The 14696-nt window shown below is 45.5% G+C and overlaps 2 protein-coding genes across 2 annotated transcripts; one reads left to right on the plus strand and one right to left on the minus strand.

Annotated features, from left to right (window-relative positions):
- Nucleotides 1-5429: 5429 nt before the first annotated feature.
- On the plus strand, nucleotides 5430-10302 carry med9 (mediator complex subunit 9). Its single transcript, XM_035407391.1, has 2 exons — nucleotides 5430-5565; nucleotides 8830-10302. The coding sequence occupies exons 1-2, from the start codon at nucleotides 5486-5488 to the stop codon at nucleotides 9044-9046; spliced, it is 297 nt and encodes a 98-aa protein (XP_035263282.1). The 5' UTR covers nucleotides 5430-5485; the 3' UTR covers nucleotides 9047-10302.
- A 921-nt stretch (nucleotides 10303-11223) lies between these two features.
- Nucleotides 11224-12977, minus strand: LOC118221939 (dexamethasone-induced Ras-related protein 1-like). The gene is made up of 2 exons (XM_035407390.1): nucleotides 12540-12977; nucleotides 11224-12308 (listed from the first exon to the last, which is right to left on the minus strand). The coding sequence occupies exons 1-2, from the start codon at nucleotides 12808-12810 to the stop codon at nucleotides 11779-11781; spliced, it is 801 nt and encodes a 266-aa protein (XP_035263281.1). The 5' UTR covers nucleotides 12811-12977; the 3' UTR covers nucleotides 11224-11778.
- Nucleotides 12978-14696: the final 1719 nt, after the last annotated feature.

Below are 14696 nucleotides of genomic sequence, written 5' to 3' on the forward strand. Positions count from 1 at the left end.
AGACACACACACGCACGCACACACACGCGCACACATACACACACACACACACACACACACACACACACAAGCACCACGAGAGTCGAGACAAACAGAGCTGGTTCCATTTGCCATTTCGGGAACCGATACCGATTCTGGTGTCGAGGCCGCAGGTCCAGGTCCGGCTCCGAGGTCCCGTTTAATTACCATGATTACCGTTCAGCTGACTCTCGTCTAAAGTGACTCACACACAAAAAAACGAATTACATAACGCTGTTCCGTGGGTTTTCGACGGGAAGGGCGATTTGGCAGCGGACACTTTTAGAGCCTGCGCAAACGCAAACACGAGGAACGCTGGAATCGACCGCGCCGTCAGCCGGCCCGACAGACGCATTCAGGCTGCCTGTCAGCGACGCCCGGTACTGATCTGAAGCGCAAATCTGTGGAAGCACGACATGTTGTTGAGTCAGGGCTGTGTGTGTGTGTGTGTGTGTGTGTGTGTGTGTGTAAACCTGGACCACACCGGGACACTGTGTGTTGTTTATAAAGATTTTATGCATCGTGTGGACTGTTTTTTTGGTGTCCTCAGGGTGGATGTGTTGTACTGAACCCATCCAGAGAGTTGCAGAGTTTTATTTAGAACTGCGTTTTTTCTACCCCCCCCCCCCCCACGCTTGAGCGAGAGCGATGACTCACAAGCTAAAATGTGTCACGTGACGGGCTCCATTAGCTCCCAGGTAAAGATGAGAAAGAGAGAGCTGGATTAGGCACCCCCATTCACAGCCCGTTAGATAGTCGCGACTTTTGACGTGAAAACAACAAACTAATGGAGCTATTTACCAATCAAACGTCTGTTGTGTTTAGAGATTGCAGGCGCGCCCTAAAACTCCTTAGGGTGCGGTGGGTAGCACCGTTGCCTCACAGCTAGAAGGCCCTGGGTTCCGGCCCCCGCCCGGACGCTTCTGTGTGGAGTTTGCATGTCCTCCCCGTGTCCCCGTGGGTTTCCTCCGGGTACTCCGGTTTCCTCCCACAGTCCATGCAGGTTAGGCTAATTGGAGACTCTAAATTGCCCCTGGGTGTACTCCTGCCATTGCCCTTGACCAAGGCACTGGCCTTGGAACTAGAGCTGGTCCCCGGGCGACGCGTAACCGTGAATATTAAGTAACAAATACTGTGCTACTTTAAAACAGTTTGTGACAGAATTCTACATAAAAGCATTTGCACGATTTGGAGCACGTCATTGGGCAATCAATTCAGGAGTTAGCATATTGGGTTATGTGTATTGGCATACTACACAGTGTCCGCTAGCTAGCTGGCTACCATGCTGTATTAGTGTGTGAAAGGGAGCTACCACTCCTAATCGCAATTACAGCAAACACACTTTTATATTTTTTAACAAAAAGGGGAGTATGGAATAAATTAAAAGATAGATATCATTTAAAATAATTAGCAAAATTGGAAAAATGCTGTTGATACCATATGACTTTCCAGTTTATATTTAAAATCTATTTTGGCCCCATACCCCTCGGTTCCAGTTTACATTTTATTACTTTAAAATCAAATCACTGAGCAGACACTCTCAGAGATACTTGCAGAATTGGGGGACATCAGTGTTAGTACACACAGTGGGGGTCACAACCTATTTGGTGCCCAATGCTAAATTCAAATCTACGGTGGCCCACAAGAACAAACATTAAGGGAAACGCGCTCCAAATCCAGAAACGATGCAAATTTCGAAGCGCATACAAATCGCCTTGAAATGCAAAAAGGAAACATGCTGCCATGTTCTGAAATGTTGCAAATTCAGAAACACAACAAATATTACACAGGGGAAAGGACGGAGACGCTTACCGAACTAGGACCACAAACTGCACACACTGTGCCACCCTTAGCAAGTTGCTGCCCTAGGCAACTGCCTATATTGCCTGGGACAGCTAAAAGAGTGCACAAGCTGTTCATCTTGCACGAACCCCTGGATATTAACCAGTGCTCTTAGGACAGAGCCCGGCGTTGGTTAATCATATAGCCGACTGTGTAAATCAGTTTACACGTAAGATATGCAAAGTTCAACCGTGTAAGGATGTCCGCTAACTAACGTCAGTTTACTCATTCACCCAAAAAATGGACAATTTCCGGCTGTAAAAAAAAATGTCTCTCCGGTTGAGTGAGTAGACTTCCTCTCTAGATCGAGCCCAGTAGAAAAACAAAAAAAAATGGCTCTCCGGTTGAGTGAGTAGACTTCCTCTCTCGGCTTTAATCGAGCCCAGTAGAAAAACAAAGAAAAATGGGTTTAATGTTCTCACAGTCCGTGTTGCTGACCCCCTTGTGTGGAATTACCTGATCTGCGCAAATTTGTCCGGACTTTACATTACATTACATTACATTTATTTGGCAGACGCTTTTATCCAAAGCGACGTACAAAAAGTGCATTTCATGGTCATAGACAACTGCTAAACACAGGTTCAGTAAGGTACAATACTTATTTTGTACAGCTATTTCTAGTCAAGAACACAGTTTAGTTCACACAGTGAACACTATTCTGACCTAACCTCTGCAAAGCCAACTAGGCAGAAGAATAAGCTACAGTATTAGGACAAATACAAATTACCAAAAAGTGCTGGGATGGGGCAACATGTAACAAGTGTCATGAAAAAAGGGGAGGGGATTTAGAGTGAAATATACAGCGTGGTGGTGGTTAGTCTAGGTATAGTCTGAAGAGATGAGTCTTCAGGCCACGGCGGAAGATGGGTAGTGAGGGGGAGGTTCGGAGAGGGACGGGGAGTTCGTTCCACCACTGGGGAGCTAGGGTGGAGAAGCTCTGTGATCCCTTTGGGCAGGTGGGAGGGGTTACAAGGCGCCCTGCTGCCGCAGAGCGGGGTGATCGAGCAGGCACATAGAATCGAGTCATGTCCTGCAAGTAGATGGGGGCTGTCCTATTGACTTTTCTGCAGACAGAAACAACAGCAGATCTGATCGCCTTGCTTCGTGGTCGCCATGCACGGCCTAGCTTAGCATCGCGGACAGGGCTTATCCACCATGTGTTTGGGGTGGGGGGGGGGGAGTGAGGCTGAATAAGTGTGCATGTGTTGAGCAACTCAGGGCCGTGTTCAGGAGGAGCGGAACGACACAGAGCGGTTTCTAAAGGAAGACAGAGCAGCACCAAATGCGGCATGTTCCGGATGCGTTCGGATTGCAAACCAACAACTAACACGTGCGCCTTTGCTTTAAATATGCCACTCACTGCTTCTTGGCTGCAAACCCCCCCCCCCCCCCCCCAAACCTGGAACATGGTAAATGGACTGCACGTATGTCAGCGCATCTTCCTGCAACATTCACCTATTCACCAGGCATGTCAACCAGCTCATCGAGAGCAACTGAGGGTTATGGGGTCAAGGACACTTTGATGCACCCAGAAGGCAGGGGATCGAACCAACAACCTTCCAGCTGCCAGAGGACCGCTCTACCTCCTGAGCAAATGTTTGTTTTTTTTTAAAAATATGATAACCATTATCGCCGTTGTTGATGTCAAAACACTGACACACTTGACATTAGCCACTTACCACCAGCCCGCATCTGATGTTCCGCTGTATGACGTCATTTTATGCTTAGTCATTTTTCTTTCACTGTATATGCATGTAAGTGTACACCCGCCAAGGGACCACAGGAATGTCCCGCACTGCTGAATCCGTCACAGCCGCCAACTTTCGGAATATGTTCATTCCCAAGCACTACCCTGCTTAACTAAACAAAATACAGTAAGTGAGACTAAACTAAACAACTTAGGAGAGTTTGAAAGCAGCTGCACGACATTCTTTTGTGGAAGAAGCGTCCAAAGCGGATTTCCGTCCCCACGGACATTGATGCCTCCAGAGCTCGCTGTCAGTGATTCCCAGGACAGGCAGAGTGAAGCTCACTATTCCCCTGTATGATGTCATCATCATTCCCTGCTGCGAGTCATCGAGATGCCCGGGAAACCCCAGCTGGTTTGTAGTTCACACAAACAACGCAATCGGAATGTTATGGGCTGCCATTTGTTCGTCTGGGGGAAGCTAAACAAACCATACCGAGCCTCTGACCAATGAGGGCAGCGTTGCTAACCAACACAAACAGGAGAGAGGGATGACATCGAGAAAAGAGAACAAAGAATCAAGGATGTTTATACGTATTGAAAAACAGCAGGTTAAAAGTCAATTACTTGGTCAGTTTTATAAAAATATACATTTAAAAAAACTGTGCAACAATTCTGACAATGATTTAAGAAACAAAGCTCTCTGTATTTAAAAAGCTTACCCCACGCATGCTTTCTGCGATGTTAGTGCGCTTTAATGCTTTATTCCTTGGACTGCTCAACAGAGCAGTTATTTGAACTTATTTTCACATTTAAATTTATTTATTTAGTTATTTATCCATCCATTATCTATACCCGCTTATCCTGGGCAGGGTCCATCCATTATCTATACCCGCTTATCCTGGGCAGGGTCCATCCATTATCTATACCCGCTTATCCTGGGCAGGGTCGCAGGGGGTGCTGGAGCCCCTCTCATCGTGCTTTGGGCGAGAGGGAGGAATACACCCTTGACAGGCCATCAATCTATCGCAGGGCACACACACCATTCACTCACACATTTAGAGTCTCCAATTAGCCTGTCTGCATGTCTTTGGACTGTGGGAGGAAACCGGAGCACCCGGACGAAACGCACACAGACACAAGGAGATCATGCGAATTCCACACAGAAAGGCCCTGGCCAGATTTGAACGCACGACCTTCTTGCTGTGAGGCGACAGTGCTACCTTTGTTAATTAATTAATTCATTCATTTTTTTATTCTTCTTTGTGTATTTGTTGACGGGTATAGATAATGGATGGATAGGTAAATAAATGAATTTGGATGTGAAAAGAAGCTTAACTGCTCTGTTGAGCAGTCCAAGCAACAAAAAAAGCATCAGTTGATGATGTTTCAGTTGGGCGGCGGTTTAAAGGGTGCAGCCGCGTGAATGTCATAGACCCGGAGCCACGTGCGCAGCGAAACGTGAAAGGTCTGATTTATCTGCGAGACCAATGAAATGTCAAGTCCCCTCTGATGTGTGCACGTGCACCTATGCATACCCCCCAACATGCAGACATGCTCCATATGCACAGGTCTGGGCAGACACGCGTGCACTCTGTCTCTTATTTTCAAATGTAAATCTAAATTGGCATACAAATTTGGAACCAGTCCAAAGTAAACAAATGCTGAATATCTCTTCTTATGAGAATTAATGGGGATTTTTATCAAGCATTATCAAACGATATGAAGAATTTCCTTTTTTTATAATACAATTTTTTTTTCTAAAAAGCTATTCTATAATTTACACAACAGTAATAGCTTTTATTGTTTCGCATTTGCGTCTTTATATTAATAACATTACAAACACCGTGTGAAAGTCCTGACACCTAGTCGACGTCATAAAGTGACGCATATTGATGATGTAATGTGTGCGCGCCATTCAGAACAAAAAACAAAATCATGGCGACGGTTACGGTGAAGCAAGAGCCTGAGGATGAAGACTGTTCTTTACTTCCACTGGTCCACGACATAATTAAATGGTAAAGTGGCAGCAAAACCTCTCGTAAAACGTGTCGCTGCTTGATGTGTTTCATAGCAAATCAACACTTTATTTGTTAAGCGTTCGATTGCGAACGGTATTGAGAACACAGCGGACCCGGACACAGCTGTATAACAGTTATATGATGTTGCCCACACTGTGTAAAAGAGTTCGCTGGACGGATGCGTTAAATTGCGCTCGTTTTAAGAAACACTTAATACTTTTTTATTCATCCCCATGTGTTGTATTAAGGGTTTGCTACTAATCTGAGCATGATGCTAGCGCTAACACGAAATGGTGGTACCGAAGCTAGTTCGCTGTCTTTGGCTAAAGCGACCGTGGTTTGTCTGGAACTTATTGTTTGGTGAACTGGATGGTTTCTGTCGTTGCCTACATTACACCACAGACTAAGTGCTTTTGTGATCGAACTTCACAAATCATGTTTATGAGACCCTCGTGGATGTTTTTTTCCGGCTTGTGATTGCTGGTCGTTTAGCTACTATGCTGCCATGAATAAAAGCGCACGGGTCGCAGCTGAACGGGTGCGAGAAAGCATTTCAGGCTGATTCAGTCGAACAGTAGAGCCTGATTTTAATGAAACGCACGATTACAAAAGGGTTAGAGCGCACAAACGAGAACTCAACCGCCCAGTTAATGTTAGTTGCCTGTTCAGGCTAGTTTTCGCTGCACGCACAGTGAGATAAGTTGGTTTCACTTGACGTGCTGTCCGATTTCGAAACGTTAGCTAGTGACGCAACAGAGGTACCACCTTGCTCAAAATGACCGTTGAGGTTCGTAAGCTGGGATGTTCGGGTTACAAAATCAGCGCCTTACGCACTCTGCTGTTGAGTTTTGACCCATCTCTACGTAATGCGTTTTTTTCCCTCTCGTACTGGCCAAGGGATGAGTGCGTTTTTATCTTTCTTTAGTAGACCTTATGACAAGTTTTTCACCTGACTAAAACCTACAGGAATTAAAAGGAGCTATCTCCAACGCAGATTCAACGCAGAACGCTACCGAATAAAAACGAAAACAAAAAAAACGAAAAGTTATAAAATGGACAACATCTGAGCAGGTTGTTGTGGAAAGTGGAGTCCCACAGGAACGAGTGTCTTATCGTTTTATAAATGGCCTTGGCAGTGACGTTGGGCGCAAGATGGGTAAAATCAGCACCGATAGGCTCCAGAAGAGACGCAGAACAGTTCAGAAGGCGATGAGCTGTTGCAGGAACAGTTTGAATTAGTTGTAGCGATAGGCACACTTGGCAGAATTAGCAGGGGTGCAGCGGTGGGGGGAGGGGTGGGAGCTCAAACATAGACACTAACTTAGGCCTAATCCATTAAAAACATTGTTTAATTAATGATGACAAGTAACCTTGTGTATTGTTTGCATTTTTAAAAATTTAACTCTGCATTTTTGGTGGTTGAAACACTTAAAGGACCATACCAGTGTTACTACATGTCATTGTCAACATCGGCCACATAGTTTACATAAACCTCGACCTCGTTTTTCCCAAAATTGCTTTATTTTTGAGATATCGTGTTTGTTCACGTTTTGTCCAGACAGACGTCATTCACGGCCATTCATGTTGAAACGGTGTGGAAAAACACTGTACGAGACTTGAAAGTTTCTAGGTATAGGTAATTCACCATTTTGAAAATCACTACACCGTTTATTTTATCTAAAATTACTGTATTACAAGCCATTCTAATTTGCACATAATATTAAGTTCAAGAGCGTCTCATTTAGGCGTACGCCGGCCTCAATAACAAGCACATGCATCGAGGTCAACGATTGGCTGAAAGTTACACTTCAGACTTGTCCCTTTACCGCTTCCTGGTTACAAAGTCCAATCAGAGCCAGCCAGAGGCGTTTTGGCCAATGGGATGCGCGCAAGGAAACGTGTGTTCCTTGCGCAGAAACTAGAAACAGAGGGTGCTTGTTATTGAGGCTGGCTATGCCTAAATGAGATGCTCTTGAACTTGATATTATGCACGAATTTGAATGGCAGTGTTTACTCAGGATTTACAGGCCAGTGACGTGCTGAGATTTTGACGTCTATATGGCGCAGTTTGCATTTCTTGCATACAGTCCACGTCGTTGCTTGGTCACACCTTGCTGCGTACAGGCCACGTCGTTGCTTAGTTACCCCTTGTTGCGTACAGTCCACATCGTTGCTCGGTTACCCCTTGCTGCGTACAGTCCACGTCGTTGCTTGGTTACCCCTTGCTGCGTACAGTCCACGTCGTTGCGGCCGAATCTCCCCAGGTTGTTAGCCAGGTCTGGTGCCATTACTCATATTAATCAGCTTGAATGCACTCAGGTGTCTCCCAACAAACGTCAGTGCCTCTGAATAAGAGTCTGCTAAAACGAGTGTGATGTAATGGCTGTGATGTAATCGTATAATGGTTTAGGGAGCTAGGCTTGTGACTCCCAAGCTTGCAGGTTTGAATCTCGAGGGGGTAAGGTCAGTAAGTTTTTGCACTGTCAACGTCATTTTGGTTGTCTCTGCACGATGTAGGCTAACAGGATTGTGTTAGCCGGATCATATGTATTGTTCGTTTATTACTCTGTTGGATTGTTTTGGACCATATCGTCACAAAATTTGTGATATTGCCAAATATCAAGCCGTTGCCTCAGGCGAAATTGTATCATATCGCGGTGAGTGTAAGTTTGGTGGTTTGATTTTCGGGAAGGAGGGGGGGGTACTGCTGTTGTACCCTTGGGCAAGGAATTAAACCTGTACAGCTGCAGTGAAATATCCATCTGTATTGACTGTGCATCACGGCACTCGAGGCCGTGCCGTATGGGGAATACACTCACGGCTGCTGGGGAGTAGTTGGGCATGACGCATTGCAGAGAGCCAGCAGACCTCTGTAGCCATGACGATATCCACGATACAGCACGGCCTCCTGTGCCGTATTGTTGTTATAAAACCGTTATAACATGTAGAAACAATTAATGACACAGTATTTATTTCTCTTATATAATATTTGTAATTGGTGGTTTGTGCGCTTTTTTGAGTGATACTGTTTCCAATTGTTACTGTGTCGGTTTTACAATCACTGTAGAACGCGGTCTCAGCCAATCGGCATCCAGGATCGAAACAACCCGTTTTGTAATGGACAGCAGGAAAAAACTGCAAACTGTGTTCAGTCGCTGTGGATAATGGCGCCTGCTGAATGCTAACTGTCTGTCTGTCTGTCTGTCTGTCTGTCTGGTTGGCTGGTTGGCTGTCTGCCTGCCTCCGTTCTTCTCCCCCCAGCATGGACAAGGACAACCAGGAGGTGCACCAGGAGCTGAGCAAGCTGAAGACCAAGATCCAGGAGGCGCGGGAGCAGATCGCCGGGATGCCCGGCATCGACCTCAGCCCGGAGGAGCAGCAGAGGCGGCTGCGGTTGCTACGGGAACAGGTCCGCACCAAGAACCAGCTGCTGCAGAAGTACAAGAGCCTGTGCATGTTCGACATCCCCAAGGCGTAGAGCCACGCGGGGACACTGTGCGGGCGGCGGTTGCTCCCATGCCTGGCTGTGAGCGGACACACGCCTGACGGACACACCCCAGGTGGCACCACCCCTGGACGGACTCGCCCTAGACCGGTGTGTCTGGAGACCAACTGTCCTGTAGCACGCCCTCATTCAACAGCTGGAGCAGGGTTGCCCAACCCTGTTTCTGGAGATCTACTGTCCTGTAGGTTTTCCACTCCAACCCTAATTTGGCACAGCGTATTCTACGACTTAGCAGTTTGATGAGATCTCCAGCTGTCGAATGAGATGTGCTTTGTTAGGATTGGAGTGAGAACCAACGGGATGGTAGATCCTCAGGAACAGGGCTGGGCACCACTGCCATAGACAGACGTGACCTAGATACACACGTCTCAAGATGGACAAAGATAAGCCTTGCAGACCTGCTTCTGGAGAGCACTGCTGGTTGTTTTTGTTCTCAACTTAAACCAGTTCAGACCCAGTTAACCAGACCAGGCGAGTTAACCCTTTTGAAGAGTAGTTTTTTTTTTTTTGGAATGTTTTATTCAGTGAGTCAGTGTTCTAGAACTCCATTGCTTTCAGTGACCAGTAGTAATTGTGATAAGAATAAGAATGTTCGGTTGAGAACATTCTACTCTCATACATGTGAACTCACACTTTAAAGGGTTAATTCAGGACCTGGGGTGTAGATATGTGAACTACAGAAATGGGTTGTGTTCATGTAGTGCTGTTTTTATTATCACAGAGTGCTTTACAGTGAAAAGAGGGAACCTCATGGTTCAACCAAACTCCCCCCCCCCCCCCCCCCATTGGCGAGTGGACATTGAGAAGCACGAATTGAGTGTTGTCTCTGGACAGTTACCCAAGAGTCACTGTGGACCCCCCCCCCCCCATCTGCCCCCCTCCACCAACCGTGCATGTGGTCCAGCTGCAGACCTGCTGATGTGCTTCACCAGTGTCTCTTTCCAAGTGCTGGATGAAGAAGAAGAAAAAAGAAAAAGCGCTCTTAGAGGATTTACTGTTTTACGCGAACAAATATGGTACTGTTTTCTTTATCTGTTTCTTCGCTGCCCCTGAGGCACAAGCCGGTCGGGTCATGTGGATAAACCAGCCCTTTTCTACGAGATTTACATGAGAAAAGTTTCCCTCTTTTTTTTTTTTTTTTTTTGGTAAGGGCCCTTTTTGTATCTTTCTAATGATGTATTTATCGTACAATGCAAACTAATAAAGTAGCTAAAGCTTAACCAGTTTTACCAGAGGCTATCTTCGATGCCTGAGGTCACTATATAAAATGGATCAGTATATACTGGTCAGGCGCATTGGCGATTGTTCTGGAGTTACTCTTCCATTATGTTAAAGCATCGGTGTAACTTTGATGCGCACTCCAGTTATATAACCCTGGATGCGTTTCCTTCTCGGCTATCCTGTATATTACGGTGAAATTCACATTGAGATTTTCCGACTCGCATTTCCACCAGAACAACCTATAGAACCGTCAGAGATACGGTTTGTGATGCGCGCTTAATGCCTTTGAAGTTATAACGTACTGTAAGCTGTGCACGAACCTTTACGCGTGTGTACTAGCATTAAAAATATATTTTCAAATACATTAGGAGGCTCGACCAGTACACAGAATTTAAATAATCCGATTTGACTGACAACGGCGCACGAGCGATTCTTTCAATCACGTTTGCTGTTTGAACACTGCTGAAGGTTTACTATTTGATTGGTGCGCGTTGCTGCCTCTGCAAACTACAATACAGATATCACTCATTTAATTCTGGCAATCTGAAGTATGATGGTTCCGTTTGCGAAGTGTATTTCGAATGTTCCTTGCGGTTATAAACATGTAACCGCATATGGTCTCTTTTACTGCAGTGTAGGTACTGTATATATGCGTGCATGCGCGTGTGCAAGTGCGTTTTTCCGTAGTCCGTCACGTCTCAGACCTCAAACGCCCAGCATCCTCTGCTCATCCTGGCAAATGTGCCTTGAGAAAATGATTATTTCGCTTAAACTAGCTGCGCGTTTCAACGTGAGTAAGCAAGACAAGTTCTGAACTTGCCTTTTAAAACGGATAACCAGGTATTTGAGTTTAGCCCTGCCGAGAGCGGACATAACAGAGTATCGGTATTTCATTTACAGTGAGATGAAGTACAAAATGATGCAACAGATTTTTATTTTTACATTTTTTATTTTAGAAAAGGTCAACGTTGACATAATAAATATACATTCACGATGAGATTTGTTCAGGTTGCAACAAACATTCAAGTTCAGTGTTATAAAATATATATATACATAGCCTATCACAAAATGTAAACAGTAGTATTCCGGACATTGCACTCCACCCATGGAGTTTCACTTGTCAGCAAAGGCAGATAAAGATTTTTTAAGAACACATTTTACACCATGTTGGAAAGAGTGTCAGTTGATTTCTTTAAGCCACATCACATTTCTAGCGGTCTGGACCCCACAGAATAATACATTCTCGATTAAAGTCTGGTATCACGCGCGCAACAGTTTGGCGAGGCGTCTCACGATTCATGCCGGAGAGTTTAGCCACTTGTAAAACGCACGGCGTCTTTCGGCATCCCAGTTCTCCCGGTTTTCGCTTTCGCGCCACGGGAAGCGGGAACAACCTCTCGCGCATCAGGCATCAAGTCTACGCCAGCACGGCTTCGGCGGTCTGAATAGGAGGTTCTCGTGCACTGCCGAGTCCTGGTTCGGTTCTAGCTGATGACACACCGCTCTTTGTCCTTCCCCTGACCGCCGCCAATCGCCTTCTCTTTTATGTACATCAAGTCGCTGTGCACGCTGGGTCGTCGGGCGAAGGGCGCCACGATCCCATACGCGTCACTGTCTTTGAATTTCTTGTTTTTGATTGACTTTCTGCTGTGAAGCATGTCGCAGTACTGCACCGAGACCTTGCGGTGCAGGTCCGGGCTCATCTCGTGCGGCAGCTTGGCCATGGTGAAGAGAGCCTGAAACATTTTGTCCACGTTAGTGTTCCTCTTGGCCGAGATCTCGAAGTAGGCACACTGCTGGTCCCCGGCGACCAGCTGTTCGATCTCCTCCCTCTGGATCTCCCTGTAGAACTCTCGATCGCCCTTGTTCCCGCAGATCACCAGGGGGACGTCTACGTTCTCTTTAGTCTTGTTTTTCAGGCAGGATTTGGTCTCGAAGATCTGTTGCTTCAGGCGTTGTACTTCCCGAAAAGACTCCCTGTTGTCCAGACTGAACACCAGTATAAAGACGTCGCCTGCGGAGAAGGAAAACAGTGTTTTATTAAAAAGACTGTTTCAGAAAATGAAACCTTTGCATCGATTTTTGCAGCAAACCTCAGGGTGGTTTAAAAAGCAACAACTGTGCACAACTTAGGAAAAAGTGGCAAATGGTTGTGTTCGTTGCTTGTCTATCAGGAGCAAAGACCGTAAAACTGCATGTAGTTTTCTTTTTCGATTTTGGCAAAAAAAGAAGAAAAGACGCTTACCTGTGAGTATGGACAGCCTTCTCATTGCGGGGAAGGGATGGTTTCCGGACGTGTCCAGCAGGTCTAGTTGGTAAACTTCCCCCCTGATGCTGTAGAATTTCCTGTGAAATTCTTCAATGGTCGGCGTGTACTGGTCCTCGAACCGGCCGGTGAGAAACCGGGACACGATAGCCGTTTTGCCAACTTTTGTGGAACCCAGAATTACCATCCTGTAGCAGTTTTTAGCCGGTATGTCAAACTCATTCTCAGAGGGCGTCATTTTCTTAATCATTTTGGAAAATAGTTGCTTTGATTTGGGGATGTGTAGAACGCGTTGAAATATACGAGCGAGAGAGGTAGACGAGAGTCGACCTTCTACTTTTTTTATTCAACTGAGTATCCCGAGATCTCCCGCTGCTGCTTTAGCACTGTGGCCGTTCTGAGTCCGACTGCGCAGCGGGCTGGATATTTAAGCAGAACTGTGACCACTCCTCCACGGCGCGTCACGGGTACGCAGCGCCCCGGAGCGCGAGAAGTGGTGGTGGGGGGGAAAGTAACAGGTGCTCGGCTGGCTTTTGCGTCAGGATCTGAGCACCCTGGAACACCGGAGCCGCATGTAAAGCACACGGAGGAAAAATCCGAAGATAAACAGTTCTTTCACGTTCAGCGCGGGCTCTCTGTTTCCAGAGACGAGGCTGATTCTCGGATTGCTCAAAGTTGTGTGCGTGCGCGTGTGCGTATTTAAATGCATGCATGCAAATATAGAATATTCGCGTAGGCTATTACTCAGTGCACGACTTTGCATTTTTAGACTTCGGACTTCAGTGTTTAGTAATCTCCTGGAGGATTAGTGCTGAACAGTTTCCCCGTCATCTTGCACAACGCTAGTAGATCTTTAATTTGGATAATAAGGGGAGAATACAAACAAGACGCTGTCAAAGTTAATGTTTCTTGATGCACATCTGGCGCAATGAGATTCCCGAGCGAAAAAAACAGTTGAACAGACTAGAGTTAATTTTCAGAGCTTTCTGAAGTGGAAGTCGGAAATACAGAGTTACTGATTAATTAAATCAGCGGAACAAATACTGTTGTTGCTGCCCTCGTTACCATTCCCTGTTGCACCGCTATTATTACTAACAATAGACATTACATTACATTACAGGCATTTGGCAGACAATAGGAGGTATTTATCACCGTTATTCGGTTCGAATACAGCTTTCACTGAGTAATCCAGAAGGAACTAGACGTAGGGTAACTCATACGATTCATGCATTTGAGAGAGAGAGTGCAATGAGAAAGTGTGTGCATGTGTATAGATTTCTGCTTTCCCGTTCCACGTGAGGGCGCTGGACTCTGATATTGGCTCGCGGAAGACTTTAGTCCGAGTTCAAAGAGCCCGAAACAACGGACGTAAAACAATACTCATACATACATCCTATCCATCTCGACAAATAGAAATGCTTCAATACTTGTCCAGCCAGACATTAATGTGCCAGGTTGGATTATTTTAAATGAATCAAACATTTCTTTTTTTGAAACCTGAACATTTTGAAAATGTATTTTTTGGGTATGGGCTATGATGTATACACCTCATCAGTCAGCTAGGTGGCCATGCGTCTGGCCGCACGGGAGTCTAACTTGTTTTGGCAACGTTTTGCATTTCGAGAAAATGAAATACATTTTGTGTATAAACACAATCTGCAGCAGTGGTTTCCAACCTCAGTCCCGTATGCTGGTTTTCCATCGAACCACGGTTGCATCCCAGAATCTTAACAAGCTGTTGTTTTTTCTAAATTAGGTGCTTTTCATGTTTACAGGGGATTCTTTTACATTTAAGCCACATTATGTCAGAAATGTATATGCATTCCACGAATAATAAAAGTAGCATATGCACACCGTGCCATACTGCAAACACTTGCATAAAATCAGGTATCATGTAATTTAATTTATCATATTAAAGACTGAGGTGAATCAATAGGCTCCTAAAATTATGAGCCTATTGATTCACCAGTACTTAATAAGCACAATGTGAACATGGGACGTTTATCCCCCATGACATGCACTGCTATTTCAGACATAATGTCCCATAAGTGGGTAAATAATCTCTATACAAACAAAAAGCACCAAAAAAAAAAAGAAAGAAAAAGAACATATTTTTACAAATTCTGAGATTGCGGT

The sequence above is a fragment of the Anguilla anguilla genome, chromosome 2, assembly GCF_013347855.1.
Source record: "Anguilla anguilla isolate fAngAng1 chromosome 2, fAngAng1.pri, whole genome shotgun sequence".
NCBI classification, from domain to species: Eukaryota; Metazoa; Chordata; class Actinopteri; order Anguilliformes; family Anguillidae; genus Anguilla; species Anguilla anguilla.

Bases quoted from the DNA above. Each gene is read 5' to 3' on its own strand.
- med9 (XM_035407391.1), top strand. From the start codon at position 5,486: ATGGCGACGGTTACGGTGAAGCAAGAGCCTGAGGATGAAGACTGTTCT. The intron at 5,566-8,829 runs GTAAAGTGGCAG...TTCTCCCCCCAG, and splicing joins GTCCACGACATAATTAAATG to CATGGACAAGGACAACCAGG.
- LOC118221939 (XM_035407390.1), bottom strand. From the start codon at position 12,810: ATGATTAAGAAAATGACGCCCTCTGAGAATGAGTTTGACATACCGGCT. The intron at 12,309-12,539 runs GTAAGCGTCTTT...CCTTCTCCGCAG, and splicing joins AAGGCTGTCCATACTCACAG to GCGACGTCTTTATACTGGTG.